The 23,139-nt window shown below is 45.7% G+C and overlaps 1 protein-coding gene across 9 annotated transcripts in view; it reads right to left on the bottom strand.

The window, feature by feature from the left end:
- Window positions 1–23,139, bottom strand: part of EPHX2 (epoxide hydrolase 2) — a 57,543-nt gene that overhangs the window by 23,170 nt on the left and 11,234 nt on the right. For 3 of the 9 annotated variants that reach the window (XM_081518012.1, XM_081518009.1, XM_081518015.1), the window contains 9 exons: window positions 21,778–21,937; window positions 19,823–20,013; window positions 17,753–17,875; window positions 13,496–13,570; window positions 8,345–8,440; window positions 7,756–7,834; window positions 5,813–5,847; window positions 3,537–3,563; window positions 1,763–1,848 (listed from right to left, as the gene is read on the bottom strand). In XM_081518012.1, the coding sequence (XP_081374138.1) occupies window positions 1,763–1,848; window positions 3,537–3,563; window positions 5,813–5,847; window positions 7,756–7,834; window positions 8,345–8,440; window positions 13,496–13,570; window positions 17,753–17,875; window positions 19,823–20,013; window positions 21,778–21,937 (872 nt within the window). Of the gene's footprint in view, window positions 1–1,762; window positions 1,888–3,536; window positions 3,564–5,786; window positions 5,848–7,755; window positions 7,835–8,344; window positions 8,441–13,495; window positions 13,571–17,752; window positions 17,876–19,822; window positions 20,014–21,777; window positions 21,938–23,139 lie in introns of all 9 variants that reach the window. The other 6 variants (XR_014061587.1, XR_014061584.1, XR_014061596.1 and 3 more) reach the window with 3 other exon arrangements.

Here is a 23,139-nt window from a genome sequence, read left to right as displayed (position 1 = left end):
CTGATTCTTAAGAGCTGATTTTTTACCTTGCTTTTGAATGAGAGAGAGAAAACAGAGAGAGAAGCTAAAGAGATCAGAAGAACAGAGCACAAAAACTTTAAAACTATTTTAGGAAATGTTTGATTTTCTCTGGTCTTTGAGATCACCCAACCGTTTGAACTGGGGTTGAACTGAGCATAAACATTTTTAAAGTTTCTCGAGTGTTTCCATTTGTATAAACTCTGCCAAATAACAAGTAATTGGGTTAGTTAGGGAAACACAGATGACTGCTAAGGATGATGTTTTAGTTAATTTGCTAAGATCCAAGGCTGACATGGGAGGTCAGACAAGCTTTAACTGCAGTTACCAGCTCAAGTGGTGTGTGGCCACAAAGACCACCTGACCCTCCAGGTTCAAAACAGGTCATCTGAAAGCTCCCATGGGTGCCCTGAAATGCCATTCTGAAATGATTATGAGTGATGTGATCATGATCATGAAATATCACTCCAACCTGACTTCTGTACAGCATTTTTCAGGTGGAGTAGCCATGTGTGTGTATATGTGTTCAGTCGTTTAGTTGTGCCAGCTCTTTGCAACCCCCTGGACTATAGCCCTCCAGGCTCCTCTGTCCATGGGATTCTCCAGACAAGAATAGTGGAGTGGGTTGCCATTTCCTCCTCCAGGCGATCTTCCCAGCCCAGGGATTGAACCTGTGTCTCCTGAAGCTCCTATATTATCAAGAAGATTCTCCACCACGGAGCCACCTGGGAAGCCCTGAAATAGTCAGATAGGAATGGCAATCACCACTTTGTGGTTGAAGAAACCAGGGCCTAATGGGTGAAGTGAGTTGTCACACAGCCAGTTCAGGGCAAAATCGAAAGCTGCATTTTCTGACTCTGACCGGGCTAAAGTCTCTCCTGGTCCTCAATTCTATGAAGGTGACATCCCTGCTACCTCACCCACTCCCCTCAAAGTCCACCCTCATTGTCCTGCATTCTGGCTACTTGGGCGCTGCATTATTCACTGCATTACTGGTGATTGGGACAGGCCTTGTGCCTAAGACATTAGCTCATTAAACTGTCCCTACTAAGAAATGGAATATTTTCTGCCATATCAGTAAACAAAGGATGTCACAGTCATCAGCAACTGCAACCCTCCAAAGTGAGCAGGTGAGCCCTGAGGGAACTCAGGAAAGAAAGAATACCTACCATCTAGGAGCCACCAGACTGCAGCCATTTCCTATGTTGAGCCCTGAGAAAACTCAGGATGTAAAAACACAGCATGCTGGCCTCAGACAGCTGAAGTGCATGTCAAAGGAATGATTTCAGTGAGCCCAGACTCTTGGATCTTCCCACACATGGAAAAATGCTCAATTCCCTTAACTTGAGATATCTTGTTTTCTTTAATTAACAATCAACTTAAAAAAATTATTGGAAAATAATTGCTTGACAATATGATGCTGGTTTCTGCCATACATCTGCCATCTGCTGCAAAACTGCTGTACAACCTGGCCCCCCCTCACCTCCTCAGAGCAGTTTCTCAGAGCTCTCTGAAACACTGTCTCCAGGATGCAGTCCTCACTTTGCTGCAAATAAAACTTGCAACACTTGAGTTGTGAGAAATTTTTTTAATGCTACTCACACACCAGTGAGCTAAGGTTTTACCTTCTCAGATAACAACCTACCATTTTCAAGATGTTTTCTGGAGCTCAAGACCTGAGGAAGGATTTTAGGGAATTCAAGTCCAGTCTGACCCAAACTCTTGATGCCCACTGCCTAATTACCTCACTCTCTCAGGGTGGAAGAGAGCGATGGTCCACACCAGCACGCCGCCCCAGTCGTGGCCAATGAACACAGCCTGAGAGATGCCCTAGGAGGACAAAGAAAGGGGAAGAGTGTGAGCAGGTTCCTGGGATGGGGCATAGGTGCTGAGAGCTGGAGGCCTGGATCTCCTCTGAGGTCCAACCATAGCAACTACTTCCAATGTCTACTGTCTTGAAACCTCTGTCCCCACATGTGGGCCCCACAGACCTGCCAAACAAACGACTGGCTTTTTAAATCTTCTTGGAAGACTGAGGCCACTGGCCACGAATTCCCGCTCTACCTTCTCTCCAATCAAAATTTTTTTAACCTTCTTTCTTCCTATTTGTCTTAAAGTTAGAATGACTCCCCTCCCCTCCTGTGCTCATCTCCCATTGAGTGGTTATTATTCTGTTCCCCATTCTTTTGGGATCGTCTCTCCCCTAAGTAGCCAGGAGAGTCTCAAAAGCATCTTATATCTCCTGACTTCTCCTTGCATCTTCCTCTTCTCTGCTGCTGTAACCACAAATGACCACAGCTCCCTTCCATGGAAGACCCACTGTGTCACAGGCTCTTTGTCTTCTAACGCACATTTTGCAAATGAGAAGACGGCTCACAGTGGTCAAGAGACTTGCCCACGCTGCACGGATGATAAGTGGTGGAGGTGCCAGGTGGAGGTCAGACCCAGGTCCCCCAATCTAAGGACTTCCCAGGTGGCGCTAGTGGTAAAGAACCCACCTGCCAATGCAGGAGACGTAAGAGATGCGGGTTCAATCTCTGAGTCAGGAAGATCCCCTGAAGGAAGGCATGGCAACCTATTCCAGTATTCTTGCCTGGAAAATCCCATGGACAGAGGAGCCTGGTGGGCTAGTCCATAGTGTTGCAAAGAGTTGGACACTTCCAAAGTGGCTTAGCATACACACAGCCCCCAACCTAAAATTGGGCTCCCTCCTCTATCCTACCTACTGATCACATTTAGGGCCTTCAGATCCTTCCCAGCCCCACTGGAAGGAAGTGAGCAGGGCACAATCATTAAAAGAATGATAGAAACATTAAGAACAGGATATCACAAAAATCTGTTAGAACGTACTAGGCCCAAGATGGCAAAAGGTTCGACCTCCTATAGACCTTGAGCCTCATTATATGCTCAAACATTCCAAACCACATTAAATGAAGGCATTAGATTTTAAATATTTCAAAAGGGGTGTAACTTTTTTAAAAGTTGTGTAACATTGTTGTTCAGTTGCTAAGTCATGTCCAACTCTTTTGTGACCCCATGGGCTATAGCCCACCAGGCTCCTCTGTCCATGGGATTTCCCAGGCAAGAATACTGGAGTGGACTGCTATCTTCCTTCTCCAGGGGATCTTTCTGACCCAGGGGTCAAACCCACATCCCCTGTATTGTCAGGCGGATTCCTTACCTACCACTGAGCCACCTGGGAAGCACTGTGGGAATATTAGGATATTTTCCAAACTTCTTAACCTGGCGCTAAGGCTCTCCACCTGGCTTAAAGCCAGCAAAGATATCCTATCCCTCGGAAGATGCTTTTCATAAAACAAGAACCAAAACAAATTCATCTGTGTATTCTCCAAACCTGTCTTTGTGGTCCCTTCCCAACCACCACCCCCGCTTCCCTGGCGTGTGCCACGCCCTTGAGAGCTCTGACAGATGACATCTTCTAGGGTTATATCTTTTCTCTAACTGCCCAGCCCCAAACAGAATTCTCCAAAGAGATCAGTTCAAGATAATTAACTTACCAACTTATCCAGGAAGGTGATCATGTCCTAAGAAAGAAAACACACAGCAAAATCAGAACTGTAGCCATCCAACTTAACAGCTTCAAGATTAGAATTACTGTGTTTGCCTTTGTTACAGTCTGAATTGCGTCCTCCCCACCCCCAATTCCACCCCCAAATTCATATGTTGAAGCCCTAACCCCTGGTACTTCAGAATATGGCTGTTTTAAATATCTGACGGTAGAGTCATTTAAAAAACGATGAAGTTAAACGGGGTCATTAGGGTGAGCCTTAATCCAATATAAAAGGGAAAACAACTATGGCTTCCTGTTTCTCAGCCCCGCTTCTCTGAAAAGACTCCCAGGTAACTTGTCACACCATCTGTTTGTCTGAGCCAGTGCGAAAGGCCTCTGCTCAGTACAATAAGTCTGCAGAGCTGCATATATGGAGCCCATAAGGGTGGGGCCCTGAGCCAATAACATTAGTGTTCTTATAAGAAGAGCCCCAGAGAGCTGGTTCTCTTTCCCTGCCTTGTGAAGACACAGCAAGAAGGCAGTCACCTGCAGGCCAGGGGGGCCCTGATGAGAACCTGAGCCTACTGGCACCAGATCACGGACTTTCAGCCTCCAGAAAGGGGAGAAATACATTTCTGTGGTTTAAGCCCTCTGGTCTGTGGTGTCTTGTCATGTAAGCTGGAGCCAACTAATGTACACACTAATGGGGAATTTAACTGAGGGAGTCCCAGAAACTCCATGACATGCAAAGTGGCAGCACCCATGAGGTTCCCAATGAGGAACCAACAGACTGTCTGATGTAAGAGCATCTCTAAGGGGTGAAGGGTGCAGAACTGTGGTCCAGCTACAGCAACTGGGGTGACCTGAGTCCCCCATCAGTGAGAAAAACAATTAAGGAGGGATGTGGGAAATTAAATAAATGCAGGAACCCCTTTACCTTCTCCTCCTAGCTGATATTGTCCATACCACTCCCTCAGCACTTAAGTTTTATTCATAGCATCTCTCCACTTCCTTCTTTCTTTATTATTCCCTTAATTTCCGGGTTCTCAGACTAGTTCCTCTGACTTGGCTGAGCACGGGCTGCTGTTTGCCGAGTCCACAACTCTGCTCTGGAAGCAACTCAGAGCATGGGCTTTGCTTTTCGGCAACTTACAGAGACTGTTCACAGGCCAGAGTGAAGTCAGGGTCACTAATTCCAGGGGAGCCAGAATCCTGTGCTGTTCGTGGGACCGTTGCATTTCTAACAAGAAACAGCATCATTCTCACAGTTCCCTGAAGGATCTCTGGTTCTGGGGAAATCGTTTCCAGAAGGAAGGTCCTGGATCCATACATATTCTCAGGGGTCTACCCTAACTATCCACTGGAAAACTCACTAATTGTACTTTTTCTGTATGACAGGTAGGCTTATACCTGGGCAGGCCATGGTCCCCTCATCCTGCCAGTAAGAAGCATCTGTAATTTTAGCATAATCAGTGGCATCCCCAGTTTTCAGGCCACACAGGAGGCTGTTTCTTCCTCCTGGTCCCTCCACCTTTGCTTTTGCTCTAGGGCTGATAGAGGTTTGGGTGCAAGCTCTGAGATGAGGGTCCCCCTCCTAATGGTGCTTATGCCTTAGAATAGGAAGACCACTGCAGTCTCCAGTTCACACACTCACTCCCAGGGTCTGACCAAAAAAGTCTTTACCAAAATAAAGTGATTTTTTAAAATTCTCAGGATGGAAAGGTGATATGGTGGAGTAGTTAAAGAGCAGGAGCAGGAGCAGGGGAGCTACTACAGAATTCAAACCTGACTCTAAAACTGTTGACCTCAGGCAAATTATATGACCCCTCGTACTCAATTTCCTCTTCCATCAAACACTTAGAAAAATACTTGATATACAGGGTATACGTGCATGCTGAGTTGCTTCAGTCATGACTCTTTGCAACCCTATGGACTGTAGCCTGCCAGGCTCCTCTGTCCATGGGATTCTCCAGGCAAGAATACTGGAGTGGGTTGCTATGCCCTCCTCCAGGGAATCTTTCCAACCCAGGGATCCAGCCAGTATCTCTTACGTCTCCAGCTTTGGCAGGCAGGTTCTTTACCACTAGCACTACCTAGGAAAACCTACTTGATATACAGTAAATGTTGGCTATTATTTCAAAATATTTCAACTTTCAGAAAGAACTTATACCGAAATGCTGTGAAATGCTGCATTCTTAGAAATTAAATCACACTTCTGTCTTTCATCAATGAAAACACAGGATGGAAAAGAAGTTACAGATGTTACCCAAAGACCGTTCTTACATTGCTTAACACTTCCAAGGAATATTCTTCTATTTCTGCAATTATAAATAAAAGAAACATTTAATTTGTGTGATTAAAAATTACCAACAAACTAAAACGGCCCCTTTGCAAAAAAAATGTATCTTATTATGTGATTAGATTGATATAGTCTGTACAAGGGATTCAGGGAAGATTACAATAGAGATGAATAAAAATAAACACTTAAATAATTAAAGAAAAAACCCTTAGACATCTTTCCTGAATATTTGGACTGAGTTGTTCCTTTTATCTTAAATGCTTCTGCATCATTCAAGAGGTAGTAAGCTGAGGCTGAGTTGACATGATGACATTTAGGGAACAATCACAGAGGCACACTCTTGCCATGATAGGCTGAGTGGCCTGGAGGTGGCCCCTGAGTGCCCTGAGAGCCCCAGCCCTTGTCAGCGGGCTTCCAACTCAACATAGCAGGGCTGATGTGAATGTGGCTGCAGGAGCTCAGGAAAGGGTGGTGAGCCACTGCCTGGGCTCACTAAGCTGCTAACAGCATCCTTGACGACAGAGGGACCAGAGACTCTTCTGCACACCTGACTGCTTCCCATTCCCTCCTCCACAAGGCATTCTTAATGGTTAGAGGCTGAGGATCCCTCTGACACTGATAAAGACAATGCACTCTTGGGCAATCCAGTGGTTAAGACTTCGCCTTTCAATGCAGGGGGTGCAGGTTTGATATCTGGTCAGGGAGCCAAGATCCCACATGCCTTGTGGCCAAAAAACCAAAAACATAAAACAGAAGCAACGTTGTAACAAATTCAACAAAGACTTTAAAAATTGTCCTAATAAAAAAAAAATCTTAAAAATAAAATGGATTCCTCCCTTCCCAGGGAAAATGCTCATAAACCCACACATGGTCTCAAGGGTTCACAGGCCCTGACATCCTTGGATGGGCTCCTATTAGGACCCATAGAGGCTGGGTTAAGTAAGAATCTGGCCTACAAATTACTATATGATTCAGCAATTCCACTTCTGGGTATATATGCCAAAGAATTGACAGGAGGGATACAAAGAGATATTTGTATACCTGTGTTAATTGCAGCATTATTCACAATAGCCAAAAGGTGAAGCCATCCTACTGTCCATCAATGGATGCATGTATAAACAAACTGTAGTCTATTCATACAACGAAATATTGTGGTATGTGTGTTCAGTCCCTCAATGGTGTCTGACTCTTTGCAACCCTATGAATTGTAGCCCGCCAGGCTCCTCTGTCCATGGAATTATTCTGGAAAGAATACTAGAGTGGGCTGCCATGCTCTGCTCTAGGAGATCTCCCCAACCTAAGGGTCGAACCTGCATCTCCTAAGGCTCCTGCATTGACAGGCATATTCTTTTATCACTGATCTACTGAGCCTCCCACAATGGAATATTATTCACTCTTAAAAAGGAAGGAAATTGTGATACAGGGTATAACATGGATGAACCCTGATGACATTATGCTAAGTGAAATAAGTCAATTACAAAAGGATAGATACTGTATGATCCACTTAAATGAGGTACCTGGTCAAGTTTATAGAGTCAGAGAGCAGAAGGGAGCTTGGTGGGAACTGAGGGGAGGGAGAATGGAGAGTCACTGGTTAATGGTCCAGAGATTCAGTTCTGCAAGATGAAAAAAGAAGCTAGATGGTACCAATTACACCCTATATCCTCAGTGACTCACAGGAGACTCCCTTGGGGGCACAGACCTCTGGGTTTCTTATATTCATTCAGAGTATGAGGACCAGAGTCATCTGGGGCCCAAAGTGCACATACATGGACACTGCAGGAGCTGTGAGGGGAGAGGGGAAGTCAGACCTCCTCAAAGGGCTGCCTGTTCTGACATGGGACCAGGGGAAGACAGTGCAGTTAGAGAGCTCAGACAGTCAGAAGGCATGACCAACACAGGAACAGCTGTAAAACAGCTAACTCACCAGGAGGAGCAGATGACTCTCCGTAGCCTTTCATGTCCACGGCTAGGACCCGGAAACCCGCCTGGGCCAGAGCAGGGATCTAGAACACAAACATTTCAGACCCCCTCTGGTGTGGTCTCATCAGTATTTTGTGGACACCCCTCTTTGCTTCTTACAAATGGCTTGCTTCTAAGTGCCACATGACACTACCTGGAATCCTTGCCATGGGGTTGGAATCTCACTGGGATGGGGCTGCCATGGACGGCGGTAGGGTTTGTACACTGCACCTAATGCGACACCAGCGAGAGCAGCTTTCTTAGCAAAGACCTTGCAGATTTTTATAATCACTACAGAGACTTCCCAGCAGGTGGCATAAAGCATCTTGAGGAAGTCTAACCTTTATGCAATCTGCAAAGGGAGTATAGGGACTAGCACAGCTCTGAGCTCTGAAGCCATCTCCGACCCCAATATTTCAGAGATATCGTGGTCATCCTTGGGAGATGATGCTCCACAGCAAGGCTTCTTAATGATATCCAAGGCTGGGTCACACCATCTAGATGCTTCTCTTCCCTCACCTGACCGGGGTGTACCTTCTCCCAGTTTCCCTTACCTGGTACCTCCAAGAGAACCAACTCTCAGGAAATCCATGGCAGAGGCACACGACAGGGCCGGAACCCAGCTCCACAAAATGCAGACGCACCCCAGGCTGTAGAAGAGAGAGGGGAGCAGGGAGTGATCACAGCCTGCAGGCCAGAGGGAACCAAACACCTCTTCCCCAGACCACACGGCCATTTCAGTATGCTGCCAGATCACTGGCACCTGGCCTGACTTTCTCAGCGAAAACCCTCAATGTTAGAAGAAAATGTCTGAGAAGAGACAAATGGCCAAACTGGGCAACAGAAATAGGCAGTTTCACTGGAACAAGAAAAGCATGAAAAGAAGATCATAATGTCAATCCCAAAGAAAGGAAATGCCAAAGAATGCTCAAACTACCACACAGTTGCACTCATCTCACACGCTAGTAAAGTAATGTTCAAAATTCTCCAAGCCAGGCTTCAGCAATACGTGAACTGTGAACTTCCAGATGTTCAAGCTGGTTTTAAAAAAGGCAGAGGAACCAGAGATCAAATTGCCAACATCTGATGGATCATAAAAAAGCAAGAGTTCCAGAAAAACACCTATTTCTGCCTTATTGACTATGCCAAAGCCTTTGACTGTGTGGATCACAATAAACTATGGAAAATTCTGACAGAGATAGGAATACCAGACCACCTTACCTGCCTCTTCAGAAATCTGTATACAGGTCAGGAAGGAACAGTTAGAAGTGGACGTGGAACAACAGACTGGTTCCAAATAGGAAAAGGAGTACGTCAAGGCTGTATATTGTTACCCTGCTTATTTAACTTATATGCAGAGTACATCATGAGAAACACTGGGCTGGAAGAAGCACAAGCTGGAATCAAGATTGCCGGGAGAAATATCAATAACCTCAGATATGCAGATGACACCACCTTTATGGCAGAAAGTGAAGAAGAACTAAAGAGCCTCTTGATGAAAGTGAAAGAGGAGAGTGAAAAAGTTGGCTTAAAGCTCAACATTCAGAAAACTAAGATCATGGCATCTGGTCCCATCACTTCATGGCAAATAGATGGGGAAACAGTGGCTGACTTAATTTTTCTGGACTCCAAAATCACCGCAGATGGTGATTACAGCCATGAAATAAAAAGACACTTACTCCTTGGAAGGAAAGTTATGACCAACCTAGACAGCATATTAAAAAGCAGAGACATTACTTTGCCAACAAAGATCCCTCTAGTCAAGGCTATGGTTTTTCCAGTGGTCATGTATGGATGTGAGAGTTGGACTAATAAAGAAAGCTGAGCACCGAAGAAATGATGCTTTTGAACTGTGGTGTTGGAGAAGACTCTTGAGACTCTCTTGGACTGCAAGGAGATCCAACCAGTCCATCCTAAAGGAAGTCTGGGTGTTCACTGGAAGGACTGATGTTGAAGCTGAAACTTCAATACTTTGGCCAGCTGGTGCGAAGAGCTGACTCATTTGAAAAGATCCTGATGCTGGGAAAGATTGAGGGCAGGAGGAGAAGGGGACGACAGAGGATGAGATGGTTGGATGGCATCATTGACTCAATGGACATGAGTTTGGGTAAACTCCGGGAGTTGGTGATGGATAGGGAGGCCTGGCATGCTGTGGTTCATGGGGTTGCAAAAAGTCGGACACGACTAAGTGACTGAACTGAACTGAACTGAATGTCGGAAAACAAACTGACTTTGCCTTCCTCCCTGAAAGGCCCTCATCCTGTCAGGGTTTCTGGTACCATCTGTGTTGCATATTTTAAACTAGGGGCTGGGGCTTTCCTAGTGGTCTAGTGGTTAACAATCCTCCTTGCAATGCAAGGGACACTAGTTCCATCCTAGGTCTGGGAGGATCCCATATGCCACGGGGCAACTAAACCCGTGCACCACAACTAATGAGCCTGCACTCCGGAGCCCAAGAGCTGCAACTACTGAAGCCCATGAGCCCTAGAGTCCATGCTCTGCAACAAGAGAAGCCATGGCAACAAGAAGCCTGAGCACCACAACTACAGAGTAGCCCCCTGCTTGCCGCAACGAAAGAAAGCCCTTGAGCAGCAGCAAAGACCCAGCATAGACAAAAATAAAATCAATTAATTAATTAAAAATAAAGTAAACTGGAGGCTGATCTTGTGCAGGGCATAATATTCACATGAAGGTGCAGAACACCGTGATTGTTCCGTTAAAAGCTGTTTGTCTCTTGAATATGAATTTTTTCCCCAGCTTTGCTATACTTCTGGTCTTTTGTGGACTACACAGATGTGCCCAAGACTGCTGGGGCTGAAAATCTACCTTCTTCTCTTCTCCTTGGCTCCTGCTGACATTTTTCAGGCCTCTCCCAACCTCCTTGCAGTGGGCGTGGCCATGTGACTGGCCAGTGCCACCTGAGTGCAAGAGCCCTGTGCTCCATCTGGGCCACAAACCTCTCTCGCACCTGGTTCCCCCTTGCTTTTCCTATCTGTACCCAAATGGACTGGACCATGAGGAAGCAAGAACCTGCAAAAAGAAGAAGCCTGGGTGCTTGAATGACTGTGAGGAGATAGCCCACTCCCAAACCACACCGGATTGCGCTGTCAGACAGAAACAAACTTGGAGTCAAGCCACTGAAAGTATGGGGCTGTTTATTACAGTGCTGAGCCTACCCTGACCATTACAGCAGGGTCTAAGCAAAAGAGCCAAAGCAATATATAGTCAAAGCACCCTATTTTCCCCTCAAAATACATATCTTTATATTTCTAATGGAAACAAATGAAAAAAAAAAAGCTCCATCTTATGGAAATCTACTTGGAATGACTCTATTTCACTGCATCTCATACAACTCCAAGGTGGGCATTCCAAACTGGAAGTTTCACTCATAATTCCCAATGAGCTATTTTGCTCAAGAAAATATCAGGCTGATGTTTCACAAACTATTTCATGGACAATAGTCTTTTTTTTTTTTTTTTAATCAGAATATGTTCTATAGTCTTTCCTTTAGTACTTGGCAAAGAAAGGGAATTGAACTTTTTCGTTTAGGCAACAGTTAATATGGTTTAATTCGTAAAACTTCAATTTTACATGTAAAATTGTTGTTATTTAGTTGCTAAGTCATGTCTGACTCTTTGGCGACCCCATGGACTGTAGCGCACCAGGCTCCTCTGTCTATGCAATTTTCCCGGGCAAGAATACTAGAGTGGGTTGCCATTTCCTCCTTCAGGACTTGAACTTTAAATTCTATACTCCTTTACATTGAAAAATGTTACAATGTTGTCCAGTCAAATGATCCTAACTGCCTTCTGTTCTTAATGGATCTTAACTAAAAGGTTTGTTCTTTCAGCTGAGTAGTTCAGCAAACAAGGGCACTTTCCCTCTTTGAACGACTTGTTAACACAATTGTCCTTAAGCCAGAAATGGGAGATCTATTATTAGCACACTTTGAGTTTCACTGGCATCAAGGCAACAGTACCCTTAGAGCTTGGGTTCCCCAGAGGCCACTACCCCAGTCCTTAAGTTTGGGATGAGGCCAGAGGAAGTGGTTAGGCAGCTCTGAATCACACTCCTTCAAGGTCAAATAGGAATCTATTGAAACTGGCTGGAAATGCAAACATCAGGAGGATTATGAGAACAAATCCTATCTATAGGGTTGGAGATGCAGGGTCACAGCCCAGACCCCAGCCCCAGGCAAGGAGCCCCTCATGTTGCTTCAGTATTAGAGATGAGGTCTGGAGGGAGCTTATGAAATCTTTACCACTCCAGAAGTACCCAGGACCGCACTCACTGATGCTCACCAGAAACGCCCTTTCTCACTGTTCAAATTCCACTCATCCTCTGATGCCCGCTTCGCCACTGAGCCTCATCTCCAGCAATTGCATTATAGTCACTTTCTCCACCCCCATAGAGCCCATTCTGAGTGCCCGAGTTACTGCCAATAGGGCCACATCCTGTGATGTCACCATGGGAAATATTTTCCTGGCAGACTGCAGACCGCACAAGCCCCAAGGTAATGGAAGACCTCCATTCATCTAGGTATTTCTTGGGGTGCCAAGCAAACAGCGAATGCTCCCTGAGTATCCCTGTGGCTCTCCTCCAGGGCATCAGGCCCACCGCCCTCCACAGGTCCCAGACCCGCACAGCTCAGGACACCTGCTCTCTTTGTCCTCAGCTCTCTTCTTTGTGGAGCATGAGACACTATGCCCCATGGTCAACACAGGACATTTCAGTTAATCCTTACAAGAACACCGAGACCAGGTATTATCACCATCACATCACACAGCTGTGTATACTGAGGTTCAGGACATTAAGAAATGTACCCATATTTGCAGGCTTAGTAAGTGCCAAAGCAGGATTCTAACTGGTTCTTTCTGGCTCCAAAGCAACTGTTGGGTTTTGTTTTGTGTGTCAGCTAACCCATAGCTCTACGTGCTTTCTTAGTTAAATGGCCACAGTGCCAAATGAAAAAAGATCCCAAAATGAACCTGAGTAGATGTCCCAAAGCCCTGCCCTGTATGCTGACTAGGTTGGAAGTCAGGGCCCCTCTGCATATGGCCTTGGTCTTGCCGTAGCCCTGATCCTTGGGCTTAAAACTGGCCATCTCCCTCTTTTTCTTTTCCCTGCAGTTTCCCCAGGACAGGTCTGGTGCTTCCCTGCACCCTCCATATCTGGCTCATGCCTGACACAAAGGAAGGCCCCAATCATACCCGCCAGATGAAATAATGAAATTAAGTGCCAGATACACAGGCTGTGCAGGCCGAGCAAGGCCCCCACGTGGCCTGTTGTTTGGTGGGAGTCTGACCACACTGGCCCACATCTGTTGTTGAGTTTTGAGGAATGATGCTTTTGTCATGTTGTTGTGTAGTTGCTAAGTCATGTCCAATCTTTTTTGGCCCCATGGACTATATAGCCCACCAGGCTCCTCTGTCCCTGGGATTTCCCAGGCAAGAATACTGGAGTGGGTTGCCATTTCCTCCTCCAGGGGATCTTCCTGATCCAGGGATCGAATCCACATCTCGTGTATTGGCAGATGGATTCTTTACCACTGAGCCACCCGGGAAGCTGGATGCTTGTGGGAAAGGCCTTTTCCCTATAAATGGTGGGTGTGCAGCTCCCCGAGAGATTTCACAAACGTCTCATGAGTCGTCTTACATGGGCTGGTTGGAGAGGACTCGGCTGACGGCGAGAGTGCACGGACTCACCTTTATGGGCACGTATCCATGGCTCATGGTGCTTGGATCACATGAGATGGGCTGAGGGGCTGCGGTTTGGAGAAGCTGAAAGCAAGAGACACATAGTAAGGGAGACGGCTTTGCTTCTGTCCACAAGAAGACCTCTGAGTTCACAAAGTATTGCAAGACAGCCCCAAGTTGTGCCATGGCCTCCTGAGCTGACAAGGTGACTGACCTACTGGCCCCCTCTCCCCTCGGGTCATAGCCAGGCTTCACTCCCTCCATTTCCCCTCGGGTCAGAGGAGTCTGGTAACTGAGTTCTGGCCAATGGGTAGCAGACAAAAGAGTATGGCCCATGCAACTAGAGGTGATCATACTGAGAGAAGCAACTCAGAAAGAGAAAGACAAATACCATACTGTCACTTACAGGTAGACTCTAAAATATGTACAAATGAACCTATCTGGGAAAGAGAAACAGACTCAGACAAAGAGAATAGACTTGTGGTTGCCGGTGGTGGTGGGTGGGAGGAAGAGAGGGATAGATTGGGAGTTTGGGATTAGTAGACACAAACTATTATACATAAGACAGATTAAACCACAAGGCCCTACTATATAGCACAGGAAACTATATTCAATGCTGTTGTGTGGTTGCTAGGTGGTGTCTGACTCTTTTGCGATCCCATGGACTGTAGCCCACCAGGCTCCTCTGAGTCCATGGGATTCTCCAGGCAAGAAAACTGGAATGGGTTGTCATTTCCTTCTCCAGGGGATATTCCAGACCCAGGGATGGAACCTGAGTCTCTTGCATTGGCAGGCGGGTTCTTTACTACTGAGCCACTCTTAAATCCCCCCAAAAGACCCCTCACAACACACTGTGGCCTGGCTTTGTTTTCACCACATGCTTTGCTTTGTGCGAAGGAGGCAACACTATTATTGAAGATCTACAATGACTGTGGAAGAGATTAAAAAATGTATTAATATATCTTGGTCTCTGCCCCTGGTACCTGGCACAGAGCTCCTGAAGCCCTTGTAAATTCCTAAGTAGCAAGAGTGCTCATTGAAAAAGCAAGAGAGTTTCAGAAAAACATCTATTTCTGCCTTATTGACTATGCCAAAGCCTTTGACTATGTGGATCACAATAAACTATGGAAAATTCTGAAAGAGATGGGAATACCAGACCACCGGACCTTCCTCTTCAGAAATCTGTATACAGGTCAGGAAGCACCAGTTAGAACTGGACATGGAACAACAGACTGGTTCCAACTAGGAAAAGGAGTACGTCAAGGCTGTATATTGTTACCCTGCTTATTTAAGTTATATGCCATCATGAGAAACACTGGGCTGGAAGAAGCACAAGCTGGAATCAAGATTGCCGGGAGAAATATCAATAACCTCAGATATGCAGATGACATCACCTTTACGGCAGAAAGTGAAGAAGAACTAAAGAGCCTCTTGATGAAAGTGAAAGAGGAGAGTGAAAAAGTTGGCTTAAAGCTCAACATTCAGAAAACTAAGATCATGGCATCTGGTCCCATCACTTCATGGCAAATAGATGGGGAAACAGTGGAAACAGTGGCTGACTTAATTTTTCTGGACTCCAAAATCACCGCAGATGGTGATTACAGCCATGAAATAAAAAGACATTTACTCCTTGGAAGGAAAGTTATGACCAACCTAGACAGCATATTAAAAAGCAGAGACATTAATTTGCCAACAAAGATCTCTCTAGTCAAGGCTATGGTTTTTCCAGTGGTCATGTATGGATGTAAGAGTTGGACTATAAAGAAAGCTGAGTGCAGAAGAATTGATGCTTTTGAACTGTGGTGTTGGAGAAGATTCTTGAGAGTCCCTTGGACTGCAAGGAGATCCAACCAGCCCATCCTAAAGGAAATCAGTCCTGAATGTTCATTGGAAGGACTAATGTTGAAGCTGAAACTCCAATACTTTGGCCACCTGATGTGAAGAACTGACTCACTGGAAAAGACCCTGATGCTGGGAAAGATTGAAGGCAAGAGGAGAAGGGGATGACAGAGGATGAGATGGCTGGATGGTATCACCGACTCAATGGACATGAGTTTGAGTAAACTCTGGGAGTTGGTGATGGACAGGGAGGCCTGTCATGCTGCAGTCCATGGAGTCGCAAAGAGTCAGACACAACTGAGCAACTGAACTGAAGAACGCTCAGAGCATCTTTTGTTCTAATGAGGTGACTTTGGGTGGGTTCCTGGGTGGGAGCTGGTCACCAGAAAGACAAAGCCAGGATTAGAAGCTTAGGATTTTCAGTCACCTCTCCCTGCCCCACAACATCTGGAAGGGGAGAGAGGGAGGGAGGGATGGAAGTGGAGTTAATAATTGATCGTGCCTACATGAGGAAGTCTCCACAAACATCCACCCAACTCCAGGAGCATGGAGTTCAGAGAGCTTCTAGGCTGGTAAAATCCACACTGAAAGGGTAACATGCCACAACTCCAGGGAGACTGAGGCTCCTGTGCTTGGGACCCTCCCAGATCTTGCCCTGTGCCTCCCTTCATCTGGCTGTTCATCTGTGTCCTTTATTAAATTCTTTTATAAACTGGTTAGGGTTAGGGTTCTCCAGGGGATCTTCCCAACCCAGGGATCGAACCTGGGACTCTTGCATTGCAGGCAGATTCTTTTCCGACTGAGCCACCAGGAAAGCGTGAATAACTCTTTATAAACTGGTAAACAAAAGTGCTTCCCTGAGTTCCGTGAGCCACTGTAATAAGTTAATAGATTCGGGCAGTGGGGTCCTGAGACCCTCCAATTTATAGCCCATCAGTTGGAAGCACAGGTGACAACCTGAATGTGGGGTTGGCATCTGAAGTCAAGGGGTCAGTCTTGTCAGACTGAGCCCTTAACCTGTGAGCTCTCATACCCTCTCCAGGTAGATGGTGTCAGAACTAAGTTAAATTGTAGGCCACCGAGTTCGTGTGGCAGAGAACTGCTTGGTGTGGGGACAAACCTCCACACATTTGGTGGTAATAAGTGTCAGAAAGAAAGTGTGTGGCAACTAAGACGTGATGCAGCCAAATAAATAAATGTATTTTTAAAAGAACAAAAGCCATATGACCCAGCAATCCCACTGCTGGGCATACACACCGAGGAAACCAGAATTGAAAGAGACGCGTGTACCCCAATGTTCATTGCAGCACTGTTTACAATAGCCAGGACATGGAAGCAACCTAGATGTCCATCAGCAGATGAATGGATAAGGAAGCTGTGGTACATATACACAATGGAATATTACTCAGCCATTAAAAAGAATACATTTGAATCAGTTCTATTGAGATGGATGAAACTGGAGCCCATTATACAGAGTGAAGTAAGCCAGAAAGAAAAACACCAATACAGTATACTAATGCATATATATGGAATTTGAAAGATGGTAACGATAACCCTATATGCGAGACAGAATAAGAGACACAGATGCATTGAACAGTCTTGTGGACTCTGAGGCAGAAGGTGAGGGTGGGATGTTCTGGGAGAATAGCATTGAAACATGTATATTATCATATGTGAAACAGAACACCATTCCAGGTTCAATGCACGAGACAAATGCTCAGGGCTGGGGCAATGGGATGACCCAGAGGGATGGGATGGGGAGGGAGGTGGGAGGGGGGTTCAGGATGGGGAACACATGTAAACCCATGGCTGATTCATGTCAATGTATGGCAAAAACCACTACAATATTGTAAAGTAATTAGCCCTCAACTAAAATAAATAAATTTATTAAAAAAATAAATAAAAGAACAAAAGATGCCTCCTCTCTGGCAGAGCAGGCTAACCCCTAGCAGCCCCCAGCAGCATCTTGGTGGGCCTTCCTGTCTCCTGAGAGAGGTACAGGTTTACTCTGGAGCCTTCCCTCTGACTGCCAAGAGGGTGTGACCCAGGTGGAACTAAACCACTATGCCTGAGTGCCAGCAGCATCACCAGGCAGATCAGAGAAGGACAGGGCTCCCAACCACCTTAGGGGAAAACCCAGCAGTGACATTCTCAGTATTTACTCTGAATGTGTGACTCTGAGGGCCTTGCTCTAGTCTTGGTCCCCTGCCTCTGACCAGTATAGATTCTTGCTCTCCGAGCATCCTTTCTCTGTTCGCTGACTGCAGAGAAGGAAATAGGAAGTTCGTCACAGATGTTATGCTGATTACAGGAAGGGTAACGGTCTCCCACCCAGGAGGTCCTCACCTGGAACCCCACGTGTTTTGTTGAGTGTGGCTAAACACAGGCAAGGGACAGGAAACCGACTCGGCACAGATGAAAGGTTACCTGCACCCCGGTTACTTTCTCCAGCTCCTTCAGAGCCGTGTCGGTGTCGTGGACGACAATGGTGACCATCCCCATCTCACGGGCCGGCTTCAGATTACTTTCGAAGTTATCTAAGAAAACCACCTGAATGCAAACAGCATGGATCAGTTTGATCAAAGCAAAACTCAAGCATGAGGGCCACTAGCCTGAAATATGCTACAATGTGGACAGTGGCTGAGGTTAAGAATTAGTAATATTGGGACTTCTCTGACAGTCCAGTGGTTAAGACTTTGCCTTCCAATGCACGGGATGTGGGTTCTATCCCTGGTCAGGGAGCTAAGATCCCGCAAGAATCTCAGCCAAAAAACCAAAACGGAAAACAGAAGCAATGTTGTAACAAATTCAGTAAAGACTTTAAAAATGGTCCATATAAAAAAATCTAAAGAGAAAAAAAAAGGATTAGTAACCTTGTGATCAGATTGATAAAATATTGAGTTATTTTTCTCTCCATGTAACTGTTCACTCTTAAATTAATTTTGTAATTAATTTAATTATGTAAGCATACATATAAACACACAGTTAGATACACATGTTCCCTGAATCTGAAACTGTAAGAAGAAGAAAGAAGCATATAAACTTACCAGATAAAACTTAAAATTCATCTAGGAAAATCAACATGTATGAATAGACTCCCTCCAAAAAAATGTCTGGAATAGACCTATAATAAGGTCAGATAATACACGGTTTCATAAAATTAGAAGCTACAAAAGGTAAAAAGAAAAAGTTTTGCTCTAGAAAAGAAATAAACATATTAACGAAATAGAAGAGTCTAGGAATAGACTCATACACAAATGAGAATTTAGTTTCTAATAAAAGTGTCATGCTTGGTTGGTAAGGAAAAGGATTACTTAAAAGATTAATTATTTCAACTGTTTGGGGGGAAGAAAAGATTCCTTCCTTCACTTATTCCATATATAAATTCTGAATAGATCAGATCTAAATTTCAAAAAAAATGATCCTTTGGCACTTCCCTGGTGGTCCAGTGGTTATGAATCTGCCTTGTGATGCAGGGGACACTGGTTAGATCCCTGGTCAGGGAACTAAGATCCTACATGCCACAGAGCAACTAAACCTGACTCCGCAACTACTGAGCTCGCAGGCCACAACTAGAGAGTCCATGCATCACAATGATCAGCTTACGGGTGAAAGGGGCCAACAGGGAAGTGTCAGAGAGGAATTTTGCCTTGGTCCAACCACCTTTGTGGAGAATAGAGTAGGGAAACACAACAAAAACAACATTTTAGACCAGATAATCTAGACACGGCATGAAGACGGGATTTAGGGGTTCCGGGGGTGCCTACAAGGAGACTCCTGCAGTACTGGATCCCCTTACTGCACAGCCTTTGGTTGGGTGACACTGACTAGCTTATGGTCTTGGGAAAGTCTCCCAGGGTCTATGTTTCTTTATAGGTAAATGCAGGCAGCTGGTCTGGCAGCTTTGGACAATAATGACTGTTTTAACCAAACTCTCCATGGTATCTTCCCGACCCAGGGATTGAACCCGCATCTCTGAAGTTTCACTGCATTGGCAGGTGGGTTCTTCACCACCAGCGCCACCTGGGAAGCCATTCTGAATGGTCTGGATAATAATGCCTGTTTTAATCAAGGTCCTGCAAGAGGCACAACCAGAGGCCCATCTCTGGTAGAACTTCCTAGGCTGAAGGGGCAGGTGAAAACCCTTTAGAAGTCCTGGGCTGGGAGGTCGCCCCCACCACTGGACACTGGACCACTCTGCCAAGTCCCAGGTGCCCCCTACCTGTTCACACCTTTTTAATTTTTTAAAAATTTATTTGTTTATTTGGCTGCATCAAGTCTTAGTTGTGGCATCCTGGATCTCTTCATTGGAGTGTTCGGGCTTAGTTACCCCACAGCATGTGGGATATTAATTCCCCATCCAGAGACTGAACCTGTTTCCCCTGCACTGGAAGGCAGATTCTTAACCATTGGACCCCTCAGGGAAGGTCTCTCAATTTTTCTTGATTGCAATCACTCTAGAACATTCTTTTCCATTGAAAAGCAGTGTCCACATACCTCACTGGGGCTGGTCTTCAAGGTGTCCAGCACAAACTTGTAGATCTGGGGTTCAGGCTTGACCATTCCGATCTGGCATGACTCAATCAGGAAATCAAAGTGTGGCTTGAGCTCACACAACATCTGGGCCATGCTGCCTCTCTCAGCGCTGTCATCCAGCCAGTTGTTGGTGAGTATGCAGGTTGTAAATCCTAAGCAAGAAGGCGCCAGTGAATCGGCCAGCTACAGAACTTTGCTCTGAGAAGCTCCGGGTGTCCCACTGAGGGGGCCCCAAAGATGAGGCCAAACAGGGTTCTGCTCACTTACATCAATCTCCTGATGCCCGGCTTCTCAACTGACAAGTTGGAAAAGCACCATCTTTACCCATCCGCCCCTTCTGATGCAGACGTGAGAGCCAGCTAATGATGTGCACCAAGGGCTTTTGGATGGAGACGATACATCCCTTCATTCCTTGCAATTGCAGAGCAAGAAGTTGTGACATTTGTCAGCTCATTTGATCAAAGTGTTTTAACAGCCCCTTTGATCCTTACACCTTTGCGGCAGGCAGGGCAGGCCTTACCATCCCACATTTACCAACAGGAAAATGAAAGATCAGACAAATTCTAAGCTGCCCAGAGCCACACAGCACAGGTAGAGCCAAGCAAGGCCTAGAATCCCACCTTCTGACTGTCACTCCAACCCTCCACCCTCCTCCCAGTCCACGTTACTGCAAACTTTGTTAGTGTGTGTGTGTGTGTGTTCAGTTGTGTCTGACTCTTTGCCACCCTATGGACTGTAGCCCTTCAGGCTCCTCTGTCCAACGGATTCTCCAGGCAAGAATACTGGAGTGGGTTGCCATGCTCTCCTTCCAGGGAATCATCCTGACCCAGTGATCAAACCCAAGTCTTCTGCATTGGCAGGTGGGTTCTTTACCACTAGTGCCACCTGGGAAGCCCTTTCTTTCTGTATACCCAACTGCATTTTTACATAAGTATAATCTTAAGGCAATGGCACCCCACTCCAGTACTCTTGCCTGGAAAATACCATGGATGGAGGAGTCTGGTAGGCTGCAGTCCATGGGGTCGCTAGGAGTCAGAGACGACTGAGCGACTTCACTTTCACTTTTCACTTTCATGCACTGGAGAAGGAAATGGCAACGCACTCCAGTATTCTTGCCTGGAGAATCCCAGGGATGGCAGAACCTGGTGGGCTGCCGTCTATGGGGTCGCACAGAGTCGGACACGACTGAAGTGACTTAGCAGCAGCAGCAGCAATCTTAGTGTTCTGACAGTTTTACCATTCTGCTTTTATTATTTAACCTCCTGTCTAAAGCATTTTTCCATATTTTAAGTACTCTTTGTAATTAATAATTAAAATTTCTGTGATAAATAAATAAGTAAATGCCTACTGAATGAACATGATCTCATGTCCCAGACTATTTGACACCACTTGAACCCATGTAAGCCAGCTCATATAGCTCAACCACTGTGACATGAAGAGGTTGAGAAAATCATGGTTGCTTACAAGGTCTTGTTTTTGGGACTTCCTTGGTGGTCCAGTGGTTAAGATTATGTGCTTCCACTGCAGGGGGTGTGGGTTTGATTTCTGATTGGGGAACTTAGATCCTCTGTGTTGCATGGCACGACCAAAACAAAATAAAATAAAAAGGCTTTGTTTTCTAATCACTGTGACAAGAGGTTGACTCATTCAGGTCATTACTGGTACCATGGTAGGGGGAGAATTTTGTTCATGAGGCATAAATTGCTATTTAAGCAAAATTCTTTCTCACGGCTCTTCTGATAGTGCTGATTTTGGCCATTTCCTAAAACTTACTTTGAAGCTGTGTTTGAAGAACAGCTCTCCATCTAGGCTCAGAAGATTCCCGATCTCAAACCACATTTCAACGTACTACGACCTGACCTTCCCAACGGTTCTGTTGCAATTAGGTCAGAGATTGGCCAGTATTGGATCCTTACCCTTCTTTTTGAGAGTGACAGCTGCCTGAAGCATGGGATAGTTGATCTTTCTTGCTGAAAGCACCTTCTCAAAGATTTGCTTTATAGAGAAATTCTCTGGGAGGCAGATTCCAGAGTCCTTGGAGTATTTCCTGCAGTTTTCTTCCATGAATGGCACCCACTGCAAAAGTGAATTGATGAGGGACTCTCAGTTGGTACAACCACTTGGGAAAGATTTGGGCAGAATGTACTTAATCTGAACACATGCATTGCCTTGATCCACCAGATCCGTTCCTGGACACATTGTTGTTTGTCACTTGTCAGGATACATTTAACAGGAGGCTTCCTGTGTGCTGTTTTCAGTCTTGCATGAATTCTATGTTCCTTAACAGCACCTGAATACAGGTGCCAGAGAGCTGGCAATCCAGCTTTCGGGGATAATAGAAATTCATGTATCTCATTCGTATGGAAATTCCATACGGTGAACAGCAGCTATTTACAACTCTCTTCCCTTCTGATATGTAAAGTAACTTTTACAACCCCCTCTCTTGAGAATGATTCTAGCCTCTGGCTTTCTGGATGACTTGTTAGATTTTTGATCCCTGTCTCTGCTAAAAAGGGCTATCTTGTAAGAGAGTATATATATGCCCACAATATGTTAAATAAACGCCTTTGTTCCACCAGAGCACTGGTCCCTGTGTCTTTCTCCCTCCCTCTCTCTCTCTCTCTCTGTCCCCTTCAGGCTGCTCAGCCTCTTTTCTTCCTTCTTTAACCTTCTTATCGGTCGACTCTGTACCCCCAAGTTCCGGCCCATTTAAAGGGACACAACAGTCACTCAGTCATGTCCGACTCTTTGCAGCCCCACAGACTGCAGCACACTGGGCTTCCCTGTCCTTCACTATCTCCCGGAGTTTGCTCAAACTCATGTCCGTTGAGTTGGCGATGCCATCCAACCATCTCATCCTCTGCCGCCCCCTTCTCCTTCTGCCCTCAATCTTTCCCAGCATGAGGGTGTTTTCTCAGCATTAGGGTCCTGTACACATACTCAGTGGAAATTGTCTACACATGTCAAAAGACATGAGCCAAAATGTTCTAATAGTGGTATTCCCAAGAGCTCCCAATTGGAAACTACTCAAACATCCCTATTATGAGCCTACTTTTGTTTCCCCCAAATTCATGTTGAGGTCATAAACCCCAGGACCTTGGAATGTGACTGTCATTGGTGAGAGGGTCTTTAAAGAATCATTAAGGTAGCTCGGATGGTAAAGAATCCGCTTGCAATGTGGAAGACCTGGGTTTGATCCCAGGGTTGGGAAGATCCCCTGGAGAAGGAAATGGCAACCCACTCCAATATTCTTGCCTGGAGAATCCCAGACAGAGGAG

The sequence above is a fragment of the Giraffa tippelskirchi genome, chromosome 1 (genome assembly GCF_054371585.1).
Source record: "Giraffa tippelskirchi isolate mGirTip1 chromosome 1, T2T-mGirTip1v1.2.pri, whole genome shotgun sequence".
In the NCBI taxonomy this organism is placed as follows: domain Eukaryota; kingdom Metazoa; phylum Chordata; class Mammalia; order Artiodactyla; family Giraffidae; genus Giraffa; species Giraffa tippelskirchi.
The sequence above is the reverse complement of the archived record's forward strand: the minus strand, read 5'-3'. Positions and strand labels throughout refer to the sequence as shown.